Source organism: Hesperophylax consimilis, chromosome 1 (genome assembly GCF_061612785.1).
Source record: "Hesperophylax consimilis isolate HC1 chromosome 1, BYU_Hcon_1.0, whole genome shotgun sequence".
NCBI lineage: Eukaryota > Metazoa > Arthropoda > Insecta > Trichoptera > Limnephilidae > Hesperophylax > Hesperophylax consimilis.
The window spans coordinates 24923853-24951780 of record NC_142836.1 but is presented as its reverse complement, the minus strand read 5'-3'; the positions used below and the strand labels follow the sequence as shown (position 1 = coordinate 24951780).

General features: G+C 36.6%; 2 protein-coding genes across 2 annotated transcripts in view; one reads left to right on the top strand and one right to left on the bottom strand.

Annotated features, from left to right (window-relative positions):
* The window catches only part of Rim2 (replication in mitochondria 2), a 30032-nt gene extending 5738 nt beyond the window's left edge, over window positions 1–24294 (top strand). Inside the window, exons 3-8 of the mRNA XM_089631407.1 lie at window positions 4999–5066; window positions 14024–14202; window positions 16028–16140; window positions 16631–16865; window positions 17268–17370; window positions 19516–24294. Of these exons, the coding sequence (XP_089487533.1) occupies window positions 4999–5066; window positions 14024–14202; window positions 16028–16140; window positions 16631–16865; window positions 17268–17370; window positions 19516–19636 (819 nt within the window). The 3' untranslated portion in view covers window positions 19637–24294. The remainder of the gene's footprint in view (window positions 1–4998; window positions 5067–14023; window positions 14203–16027; window positions 16141–16630; window positions 16866–17267; window positions 17371–19515) is intronic.
* Window positions 22782–26458, bottom strand: LOC149426514 (guided entry of tail-anchored proteins factor 1). Its single transcript, XM_089631446.1, has 2 exons — window positions 26292–26458; window positions 22782–24849 (listed from the first exon to the last, which is right to left on the bottom strand). The coding sequence occupies exons 1-2, from the start codon at window positions 26394–26396 to the stop codon at window positions 24430–24432; spliced, it is 525 nt and encodes a 174-aa protein (XP_089487572.1). The 5' UTR covers window positions 26397–26458; the 3' UTR covers window positions 22782–24429.
* Window positions 26459–27928: the final 1470 nt, after the last annotated feature.

Below are 27928 nucleotides of genomic sequence, written 5' to 3'. Positions count from 1 at the left end.
TTGGCTGTGTTTTGCTGTAATAAAGCCGAGTTTTTGCGTTGATTCATAACCGTGAATGAAAGATGGGTCCATCACTTCACATCTGAGACGAAAGAACAGTCACAACAATGGACAGAAAAGGAAGAATCGGCTCAAAAGAAGGCGAAGACAGTTCCATCTGCTGCGACGTTTCAAAAAGGAAAATAATCAATGGCGAGTATTATGCAATCTTACTGCAGGGTTTATGTGATGAAACTTAGAAAAACGGCCGCCTTTGGCGACAAAGAAAGTGTTGTTTCATCAAGACAATGCACCAGTTCACACATCTGTTATAGTGATGACCAACATCAATAAGTTAAAGATCGAATTGCTTCCTCAAGCACCCACCCTATTCACCAGATTTTAGCCGTATTGGATTATTTTCTCTTTCAAAACATGAAAAAATGGCTGGTGGTAAAAAATTTGCCAATAATGAAGCGGTGGAGTCTGTGGTTGATGGCTATTTGGAGGAGCTCGACGGTTCTCACTATAAACAGGGTATCGAAGCTATTGAACATAGCTTGAAAAGGTGTATCGAGCCAAATGGAGACTTGAGAAACATAGGATAGTTTTTCGAAATTTTTTGTGTTTTCTTTGTTGGGTCGGCTACTTCTGGGACAACCCTCGTAGATTAAAGTTGTGGCAAACATTTATTAGATCACCTAAATTAACTATTGTACTTGCATTCAAATGATTCCCAATGGGGGATAGTCTAAATTCCTGACAAATAATTTCCAATTTTTAAAATAGCAATTATAATTTTCTGTGACAATATTATACTATAGGTATTTCCTAAAGATTTTAAAATTTGCAAAACCCGATTAAGAAGGATATCTTACTGGCAGTGGGTCGTCTCATATAGCGTTCCGTATTTGAAATAGTGTAATAGAGTAAGCGCTTTCCCCCCGTGATATAGGATGTACTATTCATCCCTACTTTTAAATACGAACACGCCGCCTGGCCCTATTTCTATTTCCTTTGTAAACACCATAGACATATGAATATTAGTAGACCTGCCCTAAGTGATTAAAAGCGTATTATCCCCACTCCCCATACCGGTTCCATTGAGCCGGCTGGGCTCGCGTACGGCCTCAAGTGATATTTGAAAACGTGACGTCATCATTCTTGTGCGAACTATGGTCGAGGCATCATCGGTTCATTTTACGAAATAACACGGCAAAATGTTTACTTGTACTATGAAAACTGGTAAAAATAGATGCGAAAAAAGAGAATAAACCCAATTGTCGTATTACATTCCATATATAAGCATTATTTTATTTTATTTTAAGCATATTCACATCGCATAATATGAATCAGTTGTTACTATCACATCGAGAAACGTCTGGACGCGAAACACAAAGCTGGTTGGTTGCTGGGAAGTAAATTATGAACATTTATAAAAGTGTCTTAACTAAATACTCTGAACTAACTATGACTCTGAATATAGAAGCTGCCTTACTTTGCCGAATTTGGACTTCGCAAATTTGTTCATAACGTGGCGAGTAATTTGCGCTCCCATGTAAAAATGTCTATTCATTCAAAGCAGATTTTACTTTTAAGAAGTAAATGGTGATATTATAATGCGAGATGCCTATTTACTGTCAGATTGATTTATTGACGAATCACAGTCATCTTCACTCCCTTCGTTCTTCAACAGTTGATTTTACCCCTCGCCTTTATCTTCTCGTCTATTAATTCCTATGTCTGTGGTATACACATATTCTTTATCTTACATAAATACCATAAGAATTTACTGGAAATGTCAGTATGTTTGTTACTTGCCACATTTAATGAATCAATAACATGTCTAGATGGTATTCTATCACCATTGCCTGTAGTATATTATTATAGAGTTTTTTTGATTTCTTGACAGGTTTTTCAAATTTCTTTCTAGAACTACCTTTCTCCTTGGAACAATTTATATATAAATAGGCATTATCAATGCTACTTGGGAATTCATTTAGGACATAGACAACCTAATCTTTTTCTGAACCCTGCTATTTTTCTTTCTACAACTTCGATTGCTCTTAATAAATAATTATAAATTAAAAAATGATGGAAAATACTACGAGAAATACATATATACCTCAATTTGATTACAGTGTAATAAATTTATAGGCATCTCTTCTTGAAATATTTTGATGAAAACTTATTATTGTTTTTTTTACCTTATCATTCTTAATTTTTATCTTGTAACTATCATGCCCACGTTTCTTATTAAGAAAAACTACAAGCAAATGAAATAAGTTTATATTGATAAATAAAACTTATCATGTTACATCACTTTTTTATCTCCCAAACTGATGTGGTATGTATTATACTGTGTAGTATTCCCGCCAATGTGAAAATTGTAGACTTAGTTTATGAAAGATAAAACTACACTACTCTTAAATGGAAAAGTGTCCTAAATAAAATTTTATAATGCTATTTTTCAACTTTATATTTATTCAAATTAATATTTTGTAACGGCACCCGAATAAAATTGAGAAGTGTCCAAATAAAAAATATTCCTGTTCAATGTTTGTAGCTCCCTTCTCTGACTACCTATCGACATATTGAATGTTGTTATTGAACATAATTGATTTTGAATTGGACTTGCCTTCAATCATCTGCATGCATGGGGAATGATTATATGTGTACTACATAATGCTAGCACGGCCGTTATGTATTGTCATGGCCCAATCTCACTTACATTGCAAATGTTATTTAATTCATAACCGTTTTTAATTCATATTATTCTAATCACTCGAGTGATACCGTATTTAAAAAATAAATACCTTGGGTGATAGACATTTCCCGGCACGCTCATTCCAAATGTCATACCTTCAAATATTAACACATTTCAGCCGGGTATTTTTTGCGCCTGCGCTATACTGAGTCCGGACGAAAATAAATGTCCCGTGCAAATTTCTTTAACTTGTTTTTAATCCCTATATCTTATATAGGGATAATAACCAATAATTTGACCAACCAAAGGTCCTATTCTCAATAATCAATTTGACATATCAAGTAGTCCAATATTAGGTTTGTTTCCAATAAACCCTTAAAAAATGTTCAAGTTCTCCTTATCATTATCTTTCGGTTTTTCCCATGTCTTTTGTACTTGATGTATTGTATGCTTTCTATGTGTTAGTTATATGCATATGTTGTCTCCCTCAATTTTTTTTTTTTTATATAAGCTCACACTTTGTACTTCTTGTTTAGTAATAATTTGTAACCTGAAGATGCTTGAGTAAAGCGAAACTGGTCGGTTCTAAAAATTATTAAAAATTATGGTTTTAAAACAAAAAGTATTTTATTTTATTAAAATCATTACATTTATAAATGCATAAATTACTTATGGTAGGTAGTTATCAGAAATTGCCCCACCTCCTACTTACTTGGGGAAATATTATTTCTGTACGCTGTCTATGGTCTACTAGAAATGTCTTTAGTCATAGAAGCTAAAAGGGCAATTTTTAACATGTGAACAGAAACAAATTAAAATGGCTTCTACAGATGATACTTTAGTGGCACGCCACTGATATTGCCCATAGCATTCAAAATATGCCGCTGCTCGACTCGGACGGTGCCAGGTACTACTGTAGTACCTAGTACCAAGCTCTAAAGTACTACAGTACCTAAGCCGTCCTAGAACCTACTGGACGAGTCTGCCATTGCCAGAAGGTACCACGCGCTTCCTAGAGGTACCACAGCCGGCTGCCAGAAATATCTACAAAACGCGACTATGTAAAGCAGCGACGAGTGCGTCACAAGAGTCAGTCAGTCTTACAAATTTTAACGTGCTAATCAAGATATGTTTCGCGCCGCAATCACTTAAATATTTTTTTCTGTTACTGTTGTGAATTACTTGTGTGGTTTAAAATTTATCACAACTGGTTTATGCCCGTAAACAAAATAATCCTATTATAAAAAGATTATAAATTTTTATTTTCATCAACGCCGAACACATCCTCAACCTTCGAAACAGTACGAAATATTATCTGGAATATTCCATGAGAGGAACGTTAGCGAAATCTTTTGGTATTCGATAGAAGGTTAATCAAGCTAGGGACTAAACATATTAGCTGATAAATTCATTTTAAATCTTAAAAATCACCTACCTACTACATTAGCGATACAAACCATATGGGCAGCTATCGCTCGAGTGGTTAAATGAAAATCATTTTTTTATCGTCTTTAATATTTTGTCAGAGATTGGACAGGCTTTCAAACAGTTTATTAATTTTTGCTCTTATTGGGCATTAATAGACTACTTCGATAAATTAGAGTTTTTATGTTGAAATGATTTCTGTAAACTATTTCCCACGAACTGTGGCGCATTGTACATGACATAATATTATTAGAAGTGATTGTGAGAGGCTTTATGTTATTGCAAATGAAATATCCTATCTCAGTGACATGTGGTACAAATGTATCTTGTTATTCAATAAGGTGATAAATAGTTTTGCAAATAACTATGATATTTTCGTTTTCAATTACTTCCGTCTCTCTGTTAGCATTTTGAATTAAAAATAATGTAAAGTGAAAACTTTAATACATAATAATATTGAATCAATGTTCGGTTTCCTTATGTACTAGGCTGATACATTTAAATACTTACAGTATATGAATACCTACAACCTAATGCAAATCAATTATATGAAATATGTTACACGCATGCATCTCCAAAGTGGTTTTTTAAAAAATACCTCACCAATAAGAAACGATTGAAATTTTTCGTGAGTTGGATGAGTCAATGAAATTGTTTGTTATATGGTACAATATGTGGTAGTTGCCACCCATAAGTTCCTTAGCTCATGGTGAAAATGACATTGGAATCTCAAATTAATTTAGTTGACCTAAAAATTTCAGACTGGCAGAACAAACTGTGCAAATTTGATAATGCAAGGGTTTTTCTGAGACGATCAAACAGATTTTCTGCTTTATAGTTAAGATATAATATTATAATAATAAGCTGGTGTATTATTGTGTTTTCAGGTAGTGGCCCACCTTACCCGGAATGGGGTGAAACCTCCGCCACGAGTGAACCTGATTCAATGTATCAGGTGTGTATTTTTTATGATCTATTTATTTAACCTCTTCGCCGCTACGGGCACATATTATGTATGCAAATAATGTATATACATAATACACGCATATTACATTTATAGAAATTAGAGAAAAGTTGATGTTTTTGAAATCATGTCGTAAAGAAAATATTTTCGGGTGCTTACATTGCTAACGCTTGCTAAACCTTATGAGATACATCAAAATAATGTATTACGGAATTGTATATCTTAAAAAGGCCTACATATAAGTCTGCGACGGTATGTCTGTAGCGATGCTATTAGAATGTTCGCCCATGCAAAATGCATTGTAGCTAGAACTCTCTAGATACGATTCTAGCATTCGGCGCATATACCTACACGCCTGAATATTCTCGACACAGCGGGCGCCTATAAAACGGATCGCATCGAGTCAGTCAGTCATTAATCAGCAGTTTTACAAGTGATCAACCTGCGAGCTCTGCGACCGCTCGCTGCCTACGGAGCAGTCGGCCAAACAGCCTGCCCTCTGCGTCGCGCCCCGCCATTACTCCACCGCGCCGCTATAGGCCACGGACCTACTTACCTACACTCGGCTTTGCATGGACCTTATAGGAGAGGCTACGGATTATCATGGACTCCGCGGGATTACATCAGTGCCCTGGATATCATCCCTGGCCTGCGCTCACGCCCCTAGACCCTGCGACACCTTCGGTGGTCTGCGTCTCAGCCGCGCGACATCGTCGCCGGCCTGCATCTCCCGCGCATCTGCCGACCAGGTCAATTATACCTTCGGCTATATTCACACTGGAGTACCTGGAAGACTCCAAGTCTTCGCCAGTGCTGAACACATCCTCAAGTCCGGTCTCCACCAACGCGGCGTCGAGTCAATCGCCTCGACTTAATTTCCTCGACCTCTCCACCGCTGTCATCGCCGCTTACACCTGGTGTCATCGTCATCTCACAACTGCGCTACTGACTCAAAATAAACGCTGTGACCTCACAACCAAGTCAGAGTCAGGTTACTTCATAAGAAAGACAACTTTTTAATTTGGTAGGCGGGAATGGGTACCGCCGCCCTGGGAACCATTTATTGAATGACCAACACCTCTGCCACAGGTCACCCCAAGTGGTTCGCTACGTTTGGTGACTTAGCAGGGGTGCCCGGGTTCATGGGTTAAGGGGCCGGTTGGGAGATGCTGGTTGAGGGAGACCCTTTACAACCGGTTACCGCTGTCCGGGCCGCTCGATAGTACAGGGGCCCGACCCTCAGGCTCACGACTAAGGGTGGGCTGCCCCATCAGCGAGTGAAAAAACCCCACCACTGCTGTTGTGCCGGTTCGTGACTGGAGGGGACCCAGCAGCAGCGTTTGGAGCGCATTGGATGCCCTCTCCAGCCGGACTCTCCCAGCCTATCGCCTAGCACCGCAGTGGGTGGGCTGGACAGCCTAAACCCCAGATTCCTACACACCCCTCATACTTTTCCTTTCCAGACCTTCCTTTCACCTCATACCCTTACAAAACAAAAAAAAAAAATAATAAAAAAATATAAATAAATAAATAAAAAAATTATGAACATACAATGTGGGTGCGCGTCAATCTTGCCAGTACGGCAAGATTCTATGCATGTCTATACCGCTCACCAAACCATAGCGAATCAGACACTTCCGAACTCTTCAAACATTTGAGCGATACTATTGATGATCTCTTGCCCCGCTACCCTTCGGCCGAGTTTATTGTTCTGGGGGACTTCAATGTTCATAACGAACCATGGTTGAAGTTCTCAGGCCCAACGGACTCGGCTGGCCGACAGGCGGAATCCTTTGCCATTTGCTACGGATTAGAGCAACTGGTTCAGGAGCCTACAAGGGTTCCTGATGTCCAGACTCACCGCTCCAATCTGTTAGACCTATTCTTAACTACTGTGCCACACGGTTATAAGATTGACGTCACAGCGCCTCTGGGATCATCCGACCACTGCCTAGTGACGACATCAATCCCCGTTAACCTCAGACCAACCAATGAGAGGCTGAGGAGAAAAGTGTGGCACTATAGGACAGCAGATTGGTTCGGTATGCGGGCCCATTTCAACGCTTTTCCGTGGTCAGCTTTTTGTTTTCGGACTTCGGACCCTTCAAGATGTGCCCAGGAGATTGGTGAAGTCATCAAATCGGCGATGGATGGCTTCATACAATCGACTACTAAAGAAACTGGTGTGGGCTCAAAGCCGTGGTTCAGTCGACAATGCTCCGAAGCAGTTCGACGAAAAACGCGGCTTACCGAGCCTACAACACATCTCGAACGCCCGAAAGCAGATCAGCATACAACAAAACGAATGCAAGATAATCATTAATAGGTCAAAATTCGAACACGACCTGCAAATCAGCAAAAAGCTGGCTGCCTGCCCGCATGGCAGCAGAGCATTCTGGTCGCTTGCGGGCTCAATAGGTCGGAATTTTCGCAAACCCAGTTTGCCACCTCTTACCAGACCTGACGGCTCACTAGCAAACACCGCCACCGAAAAGGCTAACCTATTAGGGAAAATGTTTGCGGAAAACTCGACCCTCGACGACGGGGGTGCTGTTCCGCCGTCGGTTCCTCACTGCGGCTTCTATATGAAAAAGCTGAGGATCCGGCATCGGGATGTACTCCACGTCGTACGGGGGCTCGATGTTAACAAAGCTAGTGGACCTGATGGAATACCTGCCCTGGTATTGCAGAGGTGTGCTGCGGAAATAGTTCCAGTTTTGACAAAGCTCTTCAAAATGTCCCTGAAGTGTGGCACCGTGCCCTCTGGTTGGAAAAAAGCGGTAATTCACCCTATTCCCAAGAAAGGTGACCGCTCCAACCCGGCCAACTACCGCCCCATAGCGATCACATCAGTTCTGTCCAAAGTGATGGAACGTGTGATCAACGACAAACTGCTCACATACCTCGAGAAGAACAAAATTATCAACGACCGTCAATACGGATTCCGGCGGAACCGCTCGTGCGGTGATCTTCTCGCGTATGTGACGCATGTTTGGGGGCGGTGCCTGGAACGTCACGGTGAGACCCAAACGGTCGCACTAGACATATCCAAGGCCTTTGACGGGGTCTGGCACCGAGGACTTGTCAACAAATTGCATTCTTACGGACTTCCCGCATCCCTGTGTACGTGGATTGCTGACTTTTTAAGGGATAGGTCGATTCAAGCGGTTGCTGACGGTTTCACCTCTTCCTCGCACTCCATAAATGCTGGCGTCCCACAGGGATCGGTTCTGTCTCCGACTTTGTTTTTGTTGCACATCAATGACCTTTTGACATGTGCACCGATTCATTGTTACGCGGATGACAGTACAGTTCATGATAGCTTTTTGTTTGACAAGCCCCCAAAGGGCACACAAACTCCAACGGCTCGGAGGGCTTTGAAGCAGAGAATGGACGGTTATCTCGAGAGTATTTCCTCCTGGGGTAAAAATAATCTCGTCGAATTTAATGTTTCAAAGACCCAATCCTGTCTGATTACGTCTAAAAGGGATCCAAATGATAATCTAGTCTCCTTCAACGGAAGCAATCTTCCGAACAGGCCTTCCATTGATATGCTTGGTGTTACTATAAGTGACCAGCTCAGGTACGGGGGCTCCATCGAAGCCAGAGTAAAGTTGGCCTCTCAGAAGCTGGGCGTACTGTACAGGGCCCGCAGGTACTTTAATAGTACACAACTGCTGACCCTGTACAAATCGCAAGTGCGCCCTACTGTCGAATTTGGCAGCCATCTCTGGTCCGGAGCCCCTAAATACCTGAAAAAAACCCTTGACTCTGTGCAGAAACGGGCGGTCCGTTTGATAGATTCCCCAATCTTAACAAACAGACTGCAATCTTTAGAGCACAGGCATCAGGTAGGTATGCTGTCCTTGTTCTATCGGTATTACAATGGAAGATGCTCTGAGGAACTAGCGTCATTGATCCCTTCGGCACCGGTGCGTAGTCGGGATACACGCCAAACGCGCGCCCAACATTTGTACACGGTTGACATTTGTCACATGAGAACGGGTGGCTTCTACGATTCGTTCTTAAGTTCAACAGCTCGGCTGTGGAACGAGCTGCCGGCCTCTGTGTTTCCTCCCTCCTACAACATGGGACTCTTCAAGACCCATGTTCACTCCTTCCTCTCCAAAAAAAGACCCTCCACACAGCATCCCCAAAGATGACATAGGCCCTGAGGGAAATTATTTTCTTCAGAGCCTCCTGTGTTGAGTTAATATAAAAAAAAAAAAAAAAAAAAAAAAACTATCTTCCCAACCCCCTGGGGAACCTTAGGTATTTAAGATATTTGTAACTCGCTGGCTAGAGAGCTATGGAGGTCTCATGCCAACAGATCTGATGGAGTTTTGTGTCACAGTCTTAAGTATCATAGTTTTCAAGTAAATTGAGATGTTTCAATCAAGACGCGTTTCAATCGTCCCCAGTCTACTCTACAGCCCTTAAGAAGCTACGGTTGTAGTGAAACCTGTACGGCATGAAGTATAAAAAATAAAAGTGGTGCTTACTGTTACTGTAAGTTATTGTTTTATTTTTTTAATTATAATGTCACATCACAAAGTATCCGCTTCATATGAACAAACATATATTTGCGTTAATTTTCATAGACAATGTATTTTTTTTATTATAGTGACTATTTAAACATTGTACATACTTCGTACATATTTCTTAGTCCTCCTCACTAGGGGTGTCCTGTGATGAAGCGGACTAATGTTACTTAGTCCTCCTCACTAGGAGTGTCCTGTGATGAACCGGACTAATGTTACTTAGTCCTCCTCACTAGGGGTGTCCTGTGATGAAGCGGACTAATGTTACTTAGTCCTCCTCACTAGGGGTGTCCTGTGATGAAGCGGACTAATGTTACTTAGTCCTCCTCACTAGGGGTGTCCTGTGATGAAGCGGACTAATGTTACTTAGTCCTCCTCACTAGGGGTGTCCTGTGATGAAGCGGACTAATGTTACTTAGTCCTCCTCACTAGGGGTGTCCTGTGATGAAGCGGACTAATGTTACTTAGTCCTCCTCACTAGGGGTGTCTTGTGATGAAGCGGACTAATGTTACTTAGTCCTCCTCACTAGGGGTGTCCTGTGATGAAGCGGACTAATGTTATTCAGATCTATTTTATTTTTTGGAATAACTTTTTTAGTAAAACCTCAAATTGTAATATTTAATTATTGAAGACAATATTAGCAATTCCTGAACGAAAATTTGAAACAGAAAAATCAGAAAAAGATACGGTCACATCTAGGACTCGAACCCAGTACCCTTGGCAAGGCAAGGGTCATGGGTTCGAGTTCTATTTTATTTGTTTTCTATGTCTTTTCATTGACCTCTTTCAGCCAGATTTTTGTTCTTGATTTGGAATCATTAAACTTTTCTATTGGCTTTATATCTGGGGGAAGGGTGTTGTGGAGTTGCAAATTAAAAAGAAAGGCAAACATTTCCAGTTACAAATTACCTGACAATATTTGAAAATCTCCTACTACCACCACAGTAAGCGGAAAATATTGCTTTTGTTGTGATGCAGGACTTAGCCAGCCGAGGAATTGAACACACTACGTCTGGGTGGGACCCAAACGCGATGTCATTTTATATTATATACATGTTCCAAAAAAACCATAAATGTTCATCTTGTCTGCAATTTGATAACATAGAAAATAAATCATCCAATGACATATCCCAAAACAAATGTATTGTGCGGAAAAAGATGCAACTGTTTTAAGTTCCATCAAAATATTAAATAATAAGATAGCACCGTTGTGCAAAGCTTTGACTTACAAAAAGTATTAAACATGCCGTATGGAAATAATATGATTTTATACTACAGGAAATAAGCTGTTGCTTACAATTTTACTATTTACCAAAGTGTGACCAAAGAAGGCCGTTGTTTCATATAGGGTGGATGCTAAGAGATGATCAAACCAAATTGCAACTGCATTGCAATATTATATTAACGAAGTTGACGACCGCAAAAATATTAAAACATTGATCGTGTATAGTGATAGTTGCTCAGGACAAAACCAGGTATTGTCCTCGTTAAAACATTGATTGTGTATAGTGACAGTTGCTCAGGACAAAACCAGGTATTGTCCTCGTTAAAACATTGATTGTGTATAGTGATAGTTGCTCAGGACAAAACCAGATATTGTCCTCGTTAAAACATTGATTGTGTATAGTGATAGTTGCTCAGGACAAAACCAGGTATTGTCCTCGTTAAAACATTGATTGTGTATAGTGATAGTTGCTCAGGACAAAACCAGGTATTGTCTTCGTTAAGTAAGGTTTTTTTGAGGATACAAAACCCATCGAGATCTTTCTAAAAACGCACGACCGAATTGAAACTGCTGTAATTAAGCTACTACCGATAAGTGATCAAAACGACAAATCATCTACCCGAAACAGATTAGAATCTAATATTGATATAGTTACTTTGTATATTTTTCAAAATAAATATAGTTTCTTAGTCCGAATGTGGTTTTATAACTTGGAATATTTTAACTTTAATTTATTGACTTGTCATTGTGATTCGATCTGGTGTGATGAATACGCGGTATAGTAGAGGATTCCATACTTTTGAATTGTTTCGATGGTATATTTGGTACATCAAAATTATTGAAAATTTCAATCGAAGGCGTTCTTATGGGTACTTTCAGTATGGTCTTTATGATTCCTTTTTGAATTGTATTCAGGTTATGTATCCCCATCCCATAATTCCATATTCAATTTGGGAATGACATTAAGCGTAACAGACTTTATTCTTGTCATTTTTATTTACCACATTTGTTAGATTTTTAAAGATATAAGTAAGGCTTGTGAGTTTTTCCGTAATACCTTTGATATGAGGGTCCACCTAAGATTTTCATTAACCCGGAGGCTGCCGTGCGCATCTATGTTTGATTCAAGATTCTGAGCCCTCGCTGCCGCGCGCAATCATACATGATTTTAATTTCATCTTGCGATATCTCGGGACTTTCTGTATAGATGGCGCAAAACTCGGGCTTAAAAAATAATTTGAACTTTTATCTAGCGACATCTCTACACAGATGTGACAAATGATTTTGTTTATATAATGAAAGACCTCGTCAAACTGGAGACTACAATATTTCCCCTGTCAGTGTTTGAATTCCCCGCGCGCGCGTTGCCGTGTTAGTGTATCACGTGGTTCCTTCTTATCTCGACGGTTCACGAATACCTAGAATCTGCAACGAATCGTGGTTCTAACGTTATTATTTTAACAAATTGTTTTTATTAACTAGTCATATTTTTAGTGCAAATAAGTTTTGTGTTAATCAACATGTTTTGTTATTTTAAATTAAATAAGTTGTTATATACGCCTTTCGAGTGAAAAAATAATAATATACATTTTATTTCAATTATCTTTGTTTAGAAACTAATTATTGTGTTAATTTGTCGTTTTTCCTAATATTTTTTTTTTGTGTAACCCTCCATCATGGCTCGACGCGACTTGTCCGATGACCAAATAAGAGAATATTGTCTCGATCTTATATCTGTTAAATTCTTTTATTGTACACAACACCATAAAAAATTCTGGTATGAGCTTCCCCGATTATCAGTTATGTGTGATAATACAATTAATCGCAAAACACCACAAAAAAACTCAACTCGACTCAACTCCTCATTCGTCTCATCATGACACACCATTACGTCTGCTTTCAAAAGAGGTTGTAAACATCAAAACAATCCAAGCCATACAGAGCCTGCAATGTTTGTGCGAATACAAAACTTAAACAAAGCCGCAGAAAAATGGCTCGATATGTGTTCCCAGTGTAATGTGGCATCGTGTATTCATTCCTGTTTTAAAGTCTACCATTCGAATAAAAACTATTAACATAAATAATACGATAAGAAACTGTAAATAAAAGTTTAATAAATAATGAAGTTTAAAACAATAATATTATCACAATTGTATCGTGAGAAATGGTGAGCCGTTGCAGAGGTCCCACCTCAGAGACGTGAGTACTGATATTACTATACATAGTATGTCTGTATGTGTTGGTGAGATTACTGATTTGATAATGGCTGCGGGTCGAAGTTTGTTGATGTTTCGTAGATAGTTTTTATTCGTCAAATAATGCATCAATTCATAAAGATATCTTGTTTAGACTTTTCAAGAGTGTAATGTAAATAAGTTTTTTTGTTTTGGTAATAATTTACAATCTCTAAGTGCTGAGGATAATAAATAATGAGGCAATGTAAAAAATTCTAAAAATCCTTGGCGTGGGAGTATATATCTTGTGTTTACATTCGGGCAGCAAAAGGGTTAATTACTACTCCCAGATATTTTATTCTTTGTGATTTTTCTATCACTGGGCACATTGAACATTATTTCTATGGCATTTGTGTAATTTTAGTTCTTGTGACTTTTTGATTGGCCCCTTGAGTTCATTGAAAATGTCATATTTTTAGTATATTTTATGAATATTATAAGAGGGCCGCATTCAACCGTTATCCTATAAAGATCAGGAACACGGTGAAAGTTTAAGACATTATAATGACTTTGCGTTGGTGCCGGTTTTTTCTCAGTTATCAATAATTTATTTCTGCTGATCCTCAAGTCACAATATTCGATATTGGGCTCAGTTCCAACTTCCCAACCTTCCTCTTCCCCATTTCCTTCCATTCCATAATCTCTTCAACCTCACAACATACCCCAATAGCTTCATCCAGACAGTCCACACAATGCACATTCCCAACTAGCAAATAAATAAATAATAAAGCCTTTGAAAGTGTATGAAATCACTTGACTCCGGAGTCTGGATGATTATGATTGGGGATGGTATAGTCGCATTGGCTGTGGACAGTGGGGAGCCGTTGGGACTCGGGTGTGGTATTCACATATAAAATAAAAGTTTGTCTGTTTCGGTCCAGTTAAAAGATCAGCTGCTCTTTATTTAATATATATTGGACAACCTTTTGTAATACGTCTCATTGCAGGCACATCGTGGAGACGGAGGGTGCTCGGGCGCTGTTCAAGGGGCTGGGGCCCAACATTGTGGGCGTGGCCCCCTCCCGAGCCATCTACTTCTGCACCTACTCACGTGCCAAGGCCCTCGCCAACCAGCACCTGCAGCCGGACACGCCCATTGTTCATCTCACCGCAGCCAGTGCTGCCGGTAATTAAACCAACCAATCTTTAACCAATTTCTTATATCTGACAAAATATAAACTCTCTATAAATATCTCTGAAAAATCATATGTATTTTCGAATTCGTTTCAGCATCATGGTATTTTAAAATATATATTATTACAGTCGTCACGATCAGTGAATTATAAATACCAGTATATTTTTTTTAAATAATACAACGCATTTTTTCATGGTAATACAGGGTTTTTGAATTATCTTTGTTTGATCACAGATGTTTCTTTTTTCACTTTGGAGAATACAATAGTGATGAGATTCAATATAAAGTGGTTAAACTTTAGAATAAACAACGTCTTGATTCTCGACGCCGCCATACAAAATTCAATGCCTGTTGAACTAAAGCACTGGTGACGTCTCACAGACAACCACGGATTTGGCGCGATGTCGGGATACCTGAATAATTAAAATTTTGTAAATTATTTTAACTGTAAAACTACATATAACCGTATAAAATTTACTTTGTCATATATATATAAGTAGAAGTTAATGATGAAAATTTTTTTCAAAAATGGAACTGGAGTTCCTTATTTCAATTTTCTATATGGATTATGAAGTTTACGAACCGTAGCCGCATTTAATTTGCTCCGATTAAATTTAAGCACTAAGGATTTATTTATTCTTGGCTAATTTATATAGCGCCGCTTTTATGAGATATCATTTCAGGGGCTCTTAAAAGGATGTGTTGTGTCATAGAATTTGAACCATTTGTGAAATTTTAATGTACATTTTCAGGTTCTGTGAAAGTCCTATTCAAGTTCTGTTATTATATCATTATAGGCCAGTTACTTGACAGAACTGAAATAATAACGGAACTTGAAAATTTACTTTGAAATTTGAAGAATTGTTCAAATTCTTCTGTTGTGCAATGTCAGTTTTGTAACTGTACACTAGATATCTAAATATACAACAATAGTTTTTTAGCTGTGGCAACACTAGCCTTTGACCGGCCAAAATTTTATACACATCCGCTGCTTTGTTTACCTGTCAGTTGATGCAAGGGTGTTGTGTTGTCATTTGCTTCGTTAAAAAATTGTAAATTATTATATGACGATTTAATTGATTTCACAGTTTTGAATCATAAACAATACTTATTCTAGTTTTGAAAAATGCCAAAATATATTAGTTAAATAGTTTATTTTATTGATTGATAGTCGAAAGAATTACCCCCAGACCGTGGAGTCCGTCAGATCAAATCTACTTCTGGAACTATGAAGAAAAGGAATCTCCCTGAGAAAAAAAAAATCAAGTGATGCTTTCCCGTGATTGTTCACGGGTCTGCGCCAGTATAGTAATAATTTATAGTAATGGTGGTGTAATGATTATGCCTAGGAATACTTCCAGGAAATTTTACAAGTAAAGTAAGATTTATGTTTTAAGTTACATAGAGATTAATATTTTACAAAAGTTATTTTCATTTTAATAATTGGAGATTATTTTTTATCTATTTTGTTTTTTACATTTGTTTTTTATGGAAAAAATTTTTTTATTGCTAATTTCCAAAAATGGTAGAATTTTTATGAAACCTTTCATAATTTAATAATGTTGAATTGTTTATACATGCATCTTAAAATTGAACACATTTAACATTGATGTAGGTAAGCCTATACTTAATTTGTTTTTGCTACATATTTTCAAGTGTGCCACTTTCAGTTGTGCAACGTTGCAAAGCATTTGGTCCTTACCCTTATATCTAATTGTATCCAATTCCTTGCATAAGTTTTGTCTTAGCATATTATATTATATCATAATTACATTACAATTTCATGTTGAGTTTTTCATAAAGGATTTTTTTTCAGGTTTTGTCGCATGCACAACAACAAATCCTATATGGTTTGTCAAAACGAGGCTGCAACTAGACGGACAGTTCACTACAGCCGGACAATGTATTAAACGAATATATGCCCAGTCGGTCAGTATACATGTCAGAATTTCATATTCTCCGTTTTGTACAAATACCAATTATTTAGTCTGAAGATTTATATTTAATTTCTTAATAAAGATTATAAATATATTTATAAACTTTATTTTTATATTTTGTTGCTGTTGAGCCCCAGGCCATGGTTACTTGTATAAAGGCATTACCCTCAATCCATGAACCTTTTCAATCTGGGTTTCATAAAATCAAAAGCATAGAAACTGTAAAAATTGTATTGTAGCTTAGTTTACAATTAATTACAGATTGTCATTAGACTGTAGCCACTACTGGCCAAACACTTACACCCGGAAGCGTCTATGAAACAACAATGGCATTCGTGATTCTCGACTCGGACGGGCTGTATCTCTTCACTTTGCTTACTTACCAGCGCCCTTGAGGTGATTTTTCACGAAAACGGCGCTACATAAATTAGCCAAATATTATTACTATAAGACACTTGAAATATAATAAAATTGTTCTGCAGGGCATATTAGGCTTCTACAAGGGTATAAGCGCCTCGTACATGGGCATCAGCGAGACGGTGGTGCACTTTGTGTTGTATGAGGGCGTGAAGGCGCGCCTGGTGGAGGCACGGCGTAGGCGCCTCGGCAGCCCCCCCGAGGGCGAGCAGGAGCGCCGTCAGCCCAAGGACTTCCTCGAGTTCATGGCGGCGGGGGCCTTCTCCAAGACTATCGCTTCCTGCATCGCTTATCCGCACGGTTAGACACTCGTCATTATATTCCACCTTCTTTTTTCCTTCTCTCACACTTTCTAACAAACATCTTTAGAGTGAAAACTTACCTTATTGCAAGTTTTACTGTACATAGTGAAACTCACTTTTTATTTAATGGGGGATAAATTGGGTAATATTTTAATTTCTATCTTTAAGGGACTGAAAAAACAGCATAAAAACTCAATATGTGGGAACCTTGTAAGTGGGTTTCACTATAAATATGATAATTAGGTCAATTATTATGAGAGAGGAATAAACAACAGTTGTGATCAAGATGGATTTCATGTCACTGTTTTTAATTAATATGTACATGACACCTGATAACCAATTAAAGATGCTAATAAAGTGTGTTGCAGGTATTTGACACATTGTACTTTTGTATTTATAGAAGTGGCGCGCACTAGGTTACGAGAGGAAGGGAACAAATACCGATCATTTTGGCAAACACTTCACACTGTTTGGATTGAAGAAGGTCACAGAGGTGTTTATAGGTAAAAATACATTAATTAATTGCTACACTATATTATACACGGTGTCCGGGGGTAAAGTGCGCTAACTTTGGAAGGGTGATTCTACATGATTTTAAATTCCAATGTTTTAAGGCAGTTTTAAGTTTAAAAAGTTGTTTGTAGGGGAAAATAAATATTCTTCAACGGAAAAATATTTTTGTATGGGAAAATAAATATGTATAAGCATTTTGAAAAAAGTTATTTATCTTTTTTACTTCTACCATCATGTAGAATCACCTTCCGACTTACCCCCAGACACCCTGTGTATTATGAATACATCACCCCGTATAGCAGAGATTCCCAACCTCTTTGAGCCCATTGCCTTCTTGTTAAGTAAATTTTTCTTCAGCGCCCCCTCAAAATTTAACAAGGCCCAAGGATCAAATTACAAGGAAAATCTTTTGGAATTTCATAAAATAGAAATCTTTAAATTGCCATGGACCTAAATAACGGGAAGATGTATGAAAAATGCCAAAACCTAATCCCATTCCTTGTCTCATCAAATACCCCAAGGCAAGGGTCCTGGGATGTGACCATATTTATTTCAAATTTTTCTGTTTTAGTTTTTCGTTTAGGAATAGCTAATATTGTCTTCAATAATTAAATATTACAATTTGAAGTTTTACTCATTAAGTTATTCCAAAAATAATAATAGTTTATTATGCACCACTTTGCATACAAATCAGTTCAAAAATTAGTCATACAAGATGGCTGCCAGGAGATTTTCCCCACCCTAGATTCGGCTTCAATGCCATTCATACAAAATCGTACTAATGCTCTGTCCAGGGCGTTTTAGGTCCATGTAAATTGCATCATACATAGATTTTAACAACAAAAAGCACTGAATTATCTATATCTATGCAGTACATATTTAGAATAAAGTAAGTGCACAAAGTATGCCTATTGCCCACCAAATCATATAAAATTACCCCCCAAAAGCACCATTAACTCTTGAGCGCCCCACGAGCTACTTAAATTATTATATTACAGATATTGGCCATGTTGAGATCGCTGCTGTAGTCTAGATAGCAGGACAATTAGTTGTATGCTTATCTTTGGTCAAATATTTCTCCATTTTCTTGTTTTCACTTGACCCAAACTTAATTTGTTATTTTTTACACAGCCTTACTAATAAAAAAACACTACCCAACTGTTAAACCGTGTTTTGTTTGCACATTAAATAAATATTGTATGAAGTTCTGTTTTGAAATTGAACCAATAATAATCTGTTTTTTCCGGAATTTGTGGAAGTTAGTGCAATCCGACACGTCTCATAGAGTGTATCTACATTTTTTTACGTAATATGCAAGTAATATTATTTATTATATAATATTATACAAGTAATAACATAAATTTAATAGAATGAAAAAGAGTTAGAATCATAGACATTCTAATAGATAGACCAGCCAATCAGGCAAAGGGGAACAAACTAAGTGCGCGGGAGGCAGCGTGACCGTCTTCCTTTCTACAACTTGTATTGTAATATCACTATTCAGCGGAGCGCGGGAGTCAACGTTACCGTCTTCCTTTTTGTAACTCGTATTGTAATATCACTAATCAGTCCAAATAAATAAAATCTGCTTATGAACTACTAGTACTTTTTTAATGGCGCGCAAATTGCCCGCTGCATAAAAAACTTAACTATAATTCTCAAAATGGTTAAACAAAAGTTCAGATTTTTCCCAAAATTGAATTTTTACACTATTTAATTACACACTTTTACAAATGTGTTATAATTTACCCAATGCTTGACAACAACTAATAACTCATCTTATATCTTGTGACATGACATGTTGTATCTTGTATTGAAGAAAGCTGTAAGCGGAACATTGACTGAAAAAGAGTAGATGTTTACAATATCATACACTATGCATTCCCGTTTAACATGCTACCGAACAAACTGTTCCTTTAGATGTGGTGGTAAAAGCAAGAAAGTCCTCTATGATAACGCTAATGTTGGGAATCGTATGTATCCAGGCTTTCGACTGTTCACAAATTATCCAAACAATGTATTGTGATTATCCATGTCGGAAATTTTGCTTGTTGTTAGGCACTCGGGAGCACTTCTGCTACTAGTTGTATACTACTATTTATTGTTTGTATAATACATTCTGGTGAACTTGACAGAGGCTTGGCCACGCAGCTGGTGCGGCAGATCCCCAACACAGCCATCATGATGGCCACCTACGAGGCCGTGGTGTACGTCCTCACGGCCTACTTCAATACATCCTTCTACGACAACACCTAGTATTAACGGGCTCCCAATACTTAACTGTAGAAATGGCCCAGCGCCCGTGTTAACAATTCAGTGATTTGCTCTTTGAGCGTAGTGATGCCATCATTAAATGCTATATATTTAATAATTACTTGCTTAAGATTTAGTTTTAAGTGAAATGTTTACGTCTTTGTTGTATCAGAGATTTTGTATTTCCTTATTTAATTAATTTTTAGAGGAATTTTTGTAATAGTCATACAAATTGTAAATACATTTGGTGAGAATGGAATGGGCAATGGGCAGTCCTGCAAAGCACCTCTTGCGGGACTTCACGGTGCTACCAGTTTGGATCAGTGGGCCAATAGCCATGCTTGTAAATCACCTTTTTGTTACTAACTTGTTAATTTGTTTTTACATTTTTTAATAATTAGATCACTAGGCTTATATAAAATTGTTTTCTGTGTATTGTATATATTGTTCTAAGCTTGTTCATGAATCAACGAAAAAAAACATTGACTGAAGTTACTAGTGATAGAAGGTATGTACCTAGAAATGTTTTTAATGTATGTATTTAGAAAAATAATTTCCTTCAATTTGTGTATTGCTTAAAATATGTTATAAAAATATAATGGCCAGCCCTCGTCCAATACAACATTCCTATACCTCAATTTGCATGTAGAAAAGTAAATCCTCTTAGTTTTAGTTGTATAACACCCAGGGAATGCAGTAGTTGCCTTTACCTACAGCAATAGCGACACTCGCCACGGCACAAGTACGGTAAGGCTGTATGTACTAACTTTGCTGTAAAATAAGGGCTTCCTTTACACAAAGTGATATTTATAGTAGTTACCTATTCTTCCACTCTTATTATGATAAAAACATCAAACAGATTCAGCTCGTAACTAAACTGCACAGGGCCTTACTATTAACTTGTTTTAAATTTTACACAACCATTAATGTATGGTAATCGTGTAAAATATAAAACACGTTTATTAGTAATGCCCAGTGTTTTGTCATGATGTATTGTGCCTTTATGTTTTTAGTGTATTATGTACATCCAAAGACCATTGATTTCATGCCTTTAATGGTTAGTTTCATGTTTATCGGTCATTTTGTTCGCAAAATAGTCAATTACATATTACAGAATATTGTCTGAAAATGATTTTTGGCAGTGTGATGTAAGTATAAAATATGTTATTGGTGCGATGACTGATAATTGATGTGCTTTAAATTTTTGCTATAAAATATTGGTATGTGTCACTGGATTCCATTGTTGTCTGTAATACAGTTCTTTGAAGCTTCTTTCTGCTCGTTACATTAATTTAAAGTAAATACTGGAGACTTGTTGATATTTCTAAAAACGTCATTATTTGGCCTAACTTGTCTCTATAGAATAGAATTAAAGTAAATTAAAATAAGAATTGTTTTTGAAAACCCAATATTTACTATTCTATCAAATTTGTTGGTTGTGCTAATATTGTAGAGTTGAGACAAATATTGTTTAATGGTTAACCATTTTTCTATTTACCTATAAAAGAGGATTTACAATTTAAAAAACTATGCTTATACACGTTTTGTTGCCAAAACAAGGACTGTTTGTTACATAATATTTGCTTGGAATAAAATGATCCCTATTCAAATGTTAATGCAGGCACAAAATAACGCTTTATTTTTATGTTATACTGTATTTTTTTTAGAAAATCATTTTAAGATTAAGTCTTCAATTAAAAAAACACTCTTTTTATATAATAATGTTATGTATTTGGTTAATATAAATGGCTTGGCATGTTAAGATTCTTAGACAGATCTAACGGGAGTTATCACATGATAATTTGATAATATAAATGGCTTGCAGATCTAATAGATGATTCACTAATCCTGTTGTATAATATATTGCTTGTTATTCAGCCAAAAGTGCCTGCAATGATTTCTGTTTAGTGATCTTAGTTACCTATTCATTCATTTAGAAGTCTAATTTAACTCGTACTAATATAAACACCAAAAATGTATTATGCTGTGTTTTAAATCTGGTAATTAATAGACTAATAGAGAATAATTATTTGGCAACAAAGCCTCTTTTGAACAGAATAATCATCTACAGAATTATTATTACCTGTATAAATAATTGTTGGTGATTTAAAGGGAGTGGAGAAAACCATTACTCGGTGAGAGTAACTTGAGCTTCAGATCAGTTAAGTTTTAATAAGAGCTATGGAGGATAATTAAATTATTAGATGGAACCTTCATGTTTACAATTATGTATTTAAATATTGTTAAATCCTGTCAATCAACTGAATGTATTGTTAATTAAAAATTCTAATTTAGGTTGTGGGTCTGTAACTCTGGTTCAATGAACTCATTAGAACTGTTTGTTTTAATCATAGTATAAATAATAACTCTAGAAAAGTATATACATACAAATTTGAATAGAAACAAACGTTCCATTTAGCCCAATAGCCCAGCGCTCCGTCTCACTTACACTCGCCTGACATTGTAGATCTCCATTCTGTTTGAATTTCGGAAACACAATTTTGAATTGGAAATTTAAGCCTCGATCAGTCAAATATTTAGTAGCACCTATAATATAATATTTAAACAGAAAATTATCTTTTTCAAAATTGGAATTATAATATCCCGTGATTTTTCATGGGTCTGCTTAGTATTATTATATGGTTGAAAGAAATTAATCATTCGGGTAATGTATTTTCCTGGTGGATGAAATAAGTAATAACAATAATATGAAAATTGAATAAAGGATAAGACCGAATATTAATTTAGTTTTTCTGTGTCCATACGGTGAAACTCGCTTAAGAAGTTTCATGCTTAATGCTCCGTACGCACACTCGCTCTTACTCAACAAATTTTTATCGATATCGAGTAACATATTACCGTGTGGATGGCAAAACTCATGGCTCGCTTTGAGCTAGGCTCTAGAGCAATGATACTCAACCTTTTTCTTCTGCGGGCCGCAACACTATACTTCTATGACAAAATATATCATGAAACCCACCACCCCCGTTTTAAAAAATTCAAAATGAGTGCTCCCCACAAAATATTTGAAATCCATGGGGGGGGGGTTGTTACAGTACTTCGCTGAAAAAAAAATTCCGCACAGCCAAAATCATCACATGAAATTCCCCCCCCCCCACAACAATTTTTCGAAATCCATGGGGGGGGGGGGTAGCTACGGAATTCCATTTCGAAAAATTCCTCACATTTTTCCGGTCGCAAAAAATATTATATCGCCTTTTAGATTTTTTCGTCGCCGATTCTCGTTCTGAGTAGCCTAAATGGCGATAAATCGCCTTCGGTTGGCAGCACTGGTAACCATTTAACTTTGGAGCTGTCAAAAATGTATGTGTTGCCACGAGCAAAATTATTTGCGTGCATATTTGTCTGTCAAATCTTTGTTTTTTGGAGATAGATCTAGCGTGTGCAGTAGCAACACTCTTATACCAGATCTGATGTTGACACGACAACGGCTATCCTCTTCGGGTTTCAATGTCTGTAAGTCAAAGTCACAATTAATCTCAAATTAACGTGATATAGAATGCCAGATTTTGTAAATCATCTTCCTGATATTAAATGTATTGAGGGCCGCACAAAATAGCTTGGCGGGCCGCATGCGGCCCGCGGGCCGCAGGTTGAGTATGACTGCTCTAGAGTGTGTACGTTGCGTCGAGTAAGTTAGAAGCCGTTAGGGCTTGCTTTGAAATTATTGCTGTATATTGAAGTTCTTCGTACCTACTAGGTACCGCAACGTTACAGATAATCTTTCATGAGGTGAAATTGATTGCCTCATATGGGTGTCATTTTTTCGAATTAACTGGGTAACCATTTGCAAAAGTTCCGTGTGAAACTCTTCTGGAACTCTCAAATAATTTTGAAAATCGGCAGAAATAAGCATTACGTGGCTGTAATCTGCGCATAGTTTTTAACCACTCCTTCACCCAGTTCCCTTTTTTTCGTTTTAAACTCAATTTTATGAGCGAGCAATGAAACACTCGCTGAACAAAACCACTGCTGCTTCCACGTTGCCGATATGCTGAGGCTCGAACTATTCGGTGTACACTGAACATCGGGCCAATCTCGTTGAGTAAAACCATATATGTGGACATCACCTCGAGCCTTCGTTTTTACTCGATTGAGTAAAAACGAATGTGCGTAGTACAGAGCTTGAGAAGTTTGGTTTTCTTGTTCACTTGAAGACAGAATTTGAAAAATGCCTCAATTTATCCCACATATAAGGTTTTCCTGCTTAAGAAGTTTTTCCCGGTCCCTTGAAAACTTCTTAAGAGAGTTGCACTGTATTTATAATTTTGATTTCAACCTTTCTTCTATAAGGATGAAGGAGGAATTCAAATGTTAGGTTATTTGTAACCCGGAAATGTTTGTCTCTCGCCTTTGAAATTTGAAAAGCACAGAAGCCAAAGAACATGTTATTATGCTTACAGCATAATATTACTTGACATTATTTATCAGTCCTCACTACTTGATGGAATTGCTTTATTTGGAAAATTCACTAATGTTTAGTCGGTTGTTACACATTTATTTATCGCAACAAAATAGTAAACATAAATTTATTTAAGCATTGAACATATTATAATGTATTTAGTTACATTGTGTTGTTACATATTTGAATTGAAGCCATTTTTATTATGTTTACAATAAATTGTTTCTGCTAAATCATCTTTGCTTGGATTTCTTTTACACTTAAAATAAAAAGAAAAGGTAAAATATAATGCAAAAAATTAATTTATTCCGTTCAGAAATCAAGCAGTTAAACGAACATTATAACATTGAGCCACTATCCTACTTTGTGTCGGCTACGAGATTCCTTGCATTATACTAGAGAAAGATACTCTTGAAATAATGATCCAGGCGTGCGGGGAGATGGAATTAGCAATGTCATTAGGATAGCTAAACAATCTTTGGAAAGGAAACAAACTCTGATCTAAGACAAACAGCGGGGTGTGCCTGAACCAATAGGCAGTGATAAACATGGTGAATCCCAGAATAATTTGCAAACCATAAGTCACAAACAACTTTATCTTTATATTTGCACTTCTTCTGGTCTGCGTATTTTCCTTGTGTGAGTCTTCCAATTTGATTATTCTCCTTTGCAACTTTGAATAGGCTGCAAAATTCTCTGTCATGGAGATCCCCTGCTGTTCAGCCTTCAGATGTAAAATTTCATCGTAAACTTTCTTTTCTTGCGAAGACTGTCTAAAAAAGCACATCCATAGCTGAAAATGTAAGTTTTAAGTCGGTAAACATCTCTTGCCATGTCTAGGCGAAAATATGATAAATCAATAAATTGTAATGCATGTAAATATCTCAAAACCAAATTTAAGATCGAAAATTAGATTTTAAATAATAGACAAGCTTTGACAAAATGAATAATTTTACTTTCGAATTTTTATGGACAGTAATGAAATGCATTAAAATCTAAACACTGCATATTGCGGTGCATGTCAAGGTAGTCATAATTTCACTTGTAGTCAGCCGCACAGTAGGCTTTGTTTTCCATTTTGACTGGATGACACAAAATGAGATGTTGATTAAAAAGAGTGATCTAGCTGTTGCACTAACTGGTTCCATTGTTACGGCAAGGAGTATAACATACAAGCCCCAGCATTTAAAATCTTGGTAAATTTTTACCTAACACTTTCCAAGCCATATCTGGATCCTGTTCAGTATGCATTTCTCTTCCAGTTGGCTAGCACTTTACTCACCTTCTATCCTCATCTGGCCAAGTACGAATTCCGTTCTGTAGATATTTTCTGCAAATCAGCCGAGTCCGAACTGTGTTCATGTTTGGTTTACATATTTTTCCTATCTAAACTACGTGTCCTGTTTGTTAGGTGACATGCTTAACATGCGTCCAAAGACCGCAGCCTGGAAAGTGTTGAGACTACCGTTTTTAATATGCATTTAAAAAAAAACCTTTGATTCAACTTAATGACAATAAACAACTTTTAGCATTTACAATTATGGAAAATAGTGCTATTTCCTTCAATTCAAAATTAATATTTTACATCTTTAGTAAAGCGGCCAACTGTCATGTTGATACTATAATTAGTAATAAAATACTTAATTCTTTATCTTTTCTAATTATCCTAACTAAGAAACTATTTTGCAACAAAGGTTTTTTTGTTCTTAGTATGGTTTTCAAAAAAAGAAATATTGTTTTTGATAATTTTGAATATTACGCGTTGTAGTCTTAAGTAAAAATTTACCAAAATCTTTATAAGAGAGTAATAGAAATCAACAAACTAATGGTGTGATCTGCACTGTTCATTGTGTATCTTAGAAATGAATTAAAATAAGTTTGTTTCAATATTACACTCCAAGCTACATCGTTTCACTGCGGGCTCCGAGTCTTGCAAAGCATTTATTTCCGTCTTAATTTTGTATGGAACTTAACGAGGGGACGAGGCTAGAAAAAGAAGCCGGCAACATGTTGACTACTGATATGATCCGGTCATTTAAAATAATTAGTCTTTACGCTAGAACATTTTAAAGTAATCCCCTGATATAGCCAGTTCTTTGCTCCAGTAATAAATAAAACCGTACAAAGAATAAAATAAAAATATGGTCAGCGTATACTAATTATTTTTATGGTGCGTGTGAGAAAGTTCGAGGAAATTATAGGGTTATATTATATATTATTGAAAAGTAAGCTTACTGGTTTCAATGCCATGGGTAAAATTGCACTAATAATACTTAAAAACGTTATAAAAACGAATATAACAGACTCTGTACTAATAGGCATTTTAAACTTTTCTGACATATAAGTGACATTACCTCTAGCCCATAAATATACTACTCACGACAGCCATAAATAAACCGACAGCAAAACGAAAACATGGTTAGTCATAGACAACCACGTTATTCTTTATGGTAATTTTAGGAAGCAGTATGAGCTAGTGATGGGCAGGATCGAAACATTTAAATGATCGAAATATTTTAACCGAAACAACAAAATAATCGATTTAATCGCTCGGATTTCAGCTGGAGCAGTAGCTGCGGATGGAGGCAGCGTTTGTCTCGGGGGGGGGTCTGTTTTGCCTCACCCTGTACATCTTCCACCTCACCGGCTTCAACATTTTATCGGTTCGGTCCAGGGCTTTAGGTCCATGCTAAAAAGCGATATAACCTGGAACCCATAGCTTTGTTTTCACACTAGAGATAGGCACAATCGATAAATCATTGATGATTTACTCGATTTTTTTGACCCTCAACATATATCGATAGATTATAATGGACAAATCGATTTTGCCAAAAATTATCACAAAGTCCGAGACAATCGTTTTGAAACGTCATCGAAAAGGGAAACGATTGTATCAAAAATCATTCGAAACCACGTCATTGGTCAGAATTAAAGAATTAAATTAAATAGATATCAAATCGATTCCTAAATCTGAGATACGTCAAAATATATCATTGATTTACAAACGAGATATTATTCCCGAAGGTATATTATGTACGTACTACCTAATATGATTTTATATGCATTTGGGATTACGCAATTATTCTTTGCTAATTATTCGAATGTTGGTAATGTTATGTATTAGATATTGGCTGTTTAATTAGGCTATTATGTAGTAGAAGAACGATTAATTCATTTTTAGGCTGGGATTTACTATTTATGCCCGTACACTTGAGACGTACCGTGAGAAAAAAATTGTATTCTGACTTATAATAACTTGGGAAGGTTATTAATAAAAAAATGATGATTGGTATGGCACAGTTTTTTGTGAAAAACCTAAAAAACATGAAAAATCTAGGGTTGACATCTATTTTACGGTTATTTATTTATTTATATATACGCCTAAAAAGGCTTTTACATAGAAGTGATACATGATGCATGAGAAAATCTGTATTATACAGGAGATAATGACAGTAAATAGATGTTATCCATTGTAAAGAATTTAAAAAATACACAATTGTAAAATTGTGATTACAATTAGTATAATGAGAAAATATTCAGAAATAATAAAAAAATAACTAAATATGAAGTAATATTAGTAAAACATAAGAGTAACATAAAGTAAAAAAGAAATTACAACAACACTTCATATAAGACAAATCATTAAAACTAATTTACCAACGCTACTCTAATTTTTAGGATTCGACAAAGTGTTGGTATAGATTATGCTTAATTCTATAAATGGAGTCAATAAATAAATCAATAGCACTCCCACACTTGTTGCCCAAATCATGCATCCTATTGGTTAGTGAGTGTGTCTGATAGATGGTCGTGTATGTATTGCAGAAGAATGTAATATTTTGTCTTGTATTCCTAGTCGGTACATGGAATTT

Excerpts from the sequence above, each read along its gene's own strand:
- LOC149426514 (XM_089631446.1), bottom strand. The coding sequence starts at position 26,396 with ATGTCAGAAAAGTTTAAAATGCCTATTAGTACAGAGTCTGTTATATTC. Across the intron at positions 24,850-26,291 it reads TACCCATGGCATTGAAACCA|CTATGGATGTGCTTTTTTAG; the intron begins GTAAGCTTACTT and ends TTACATTTTCAG.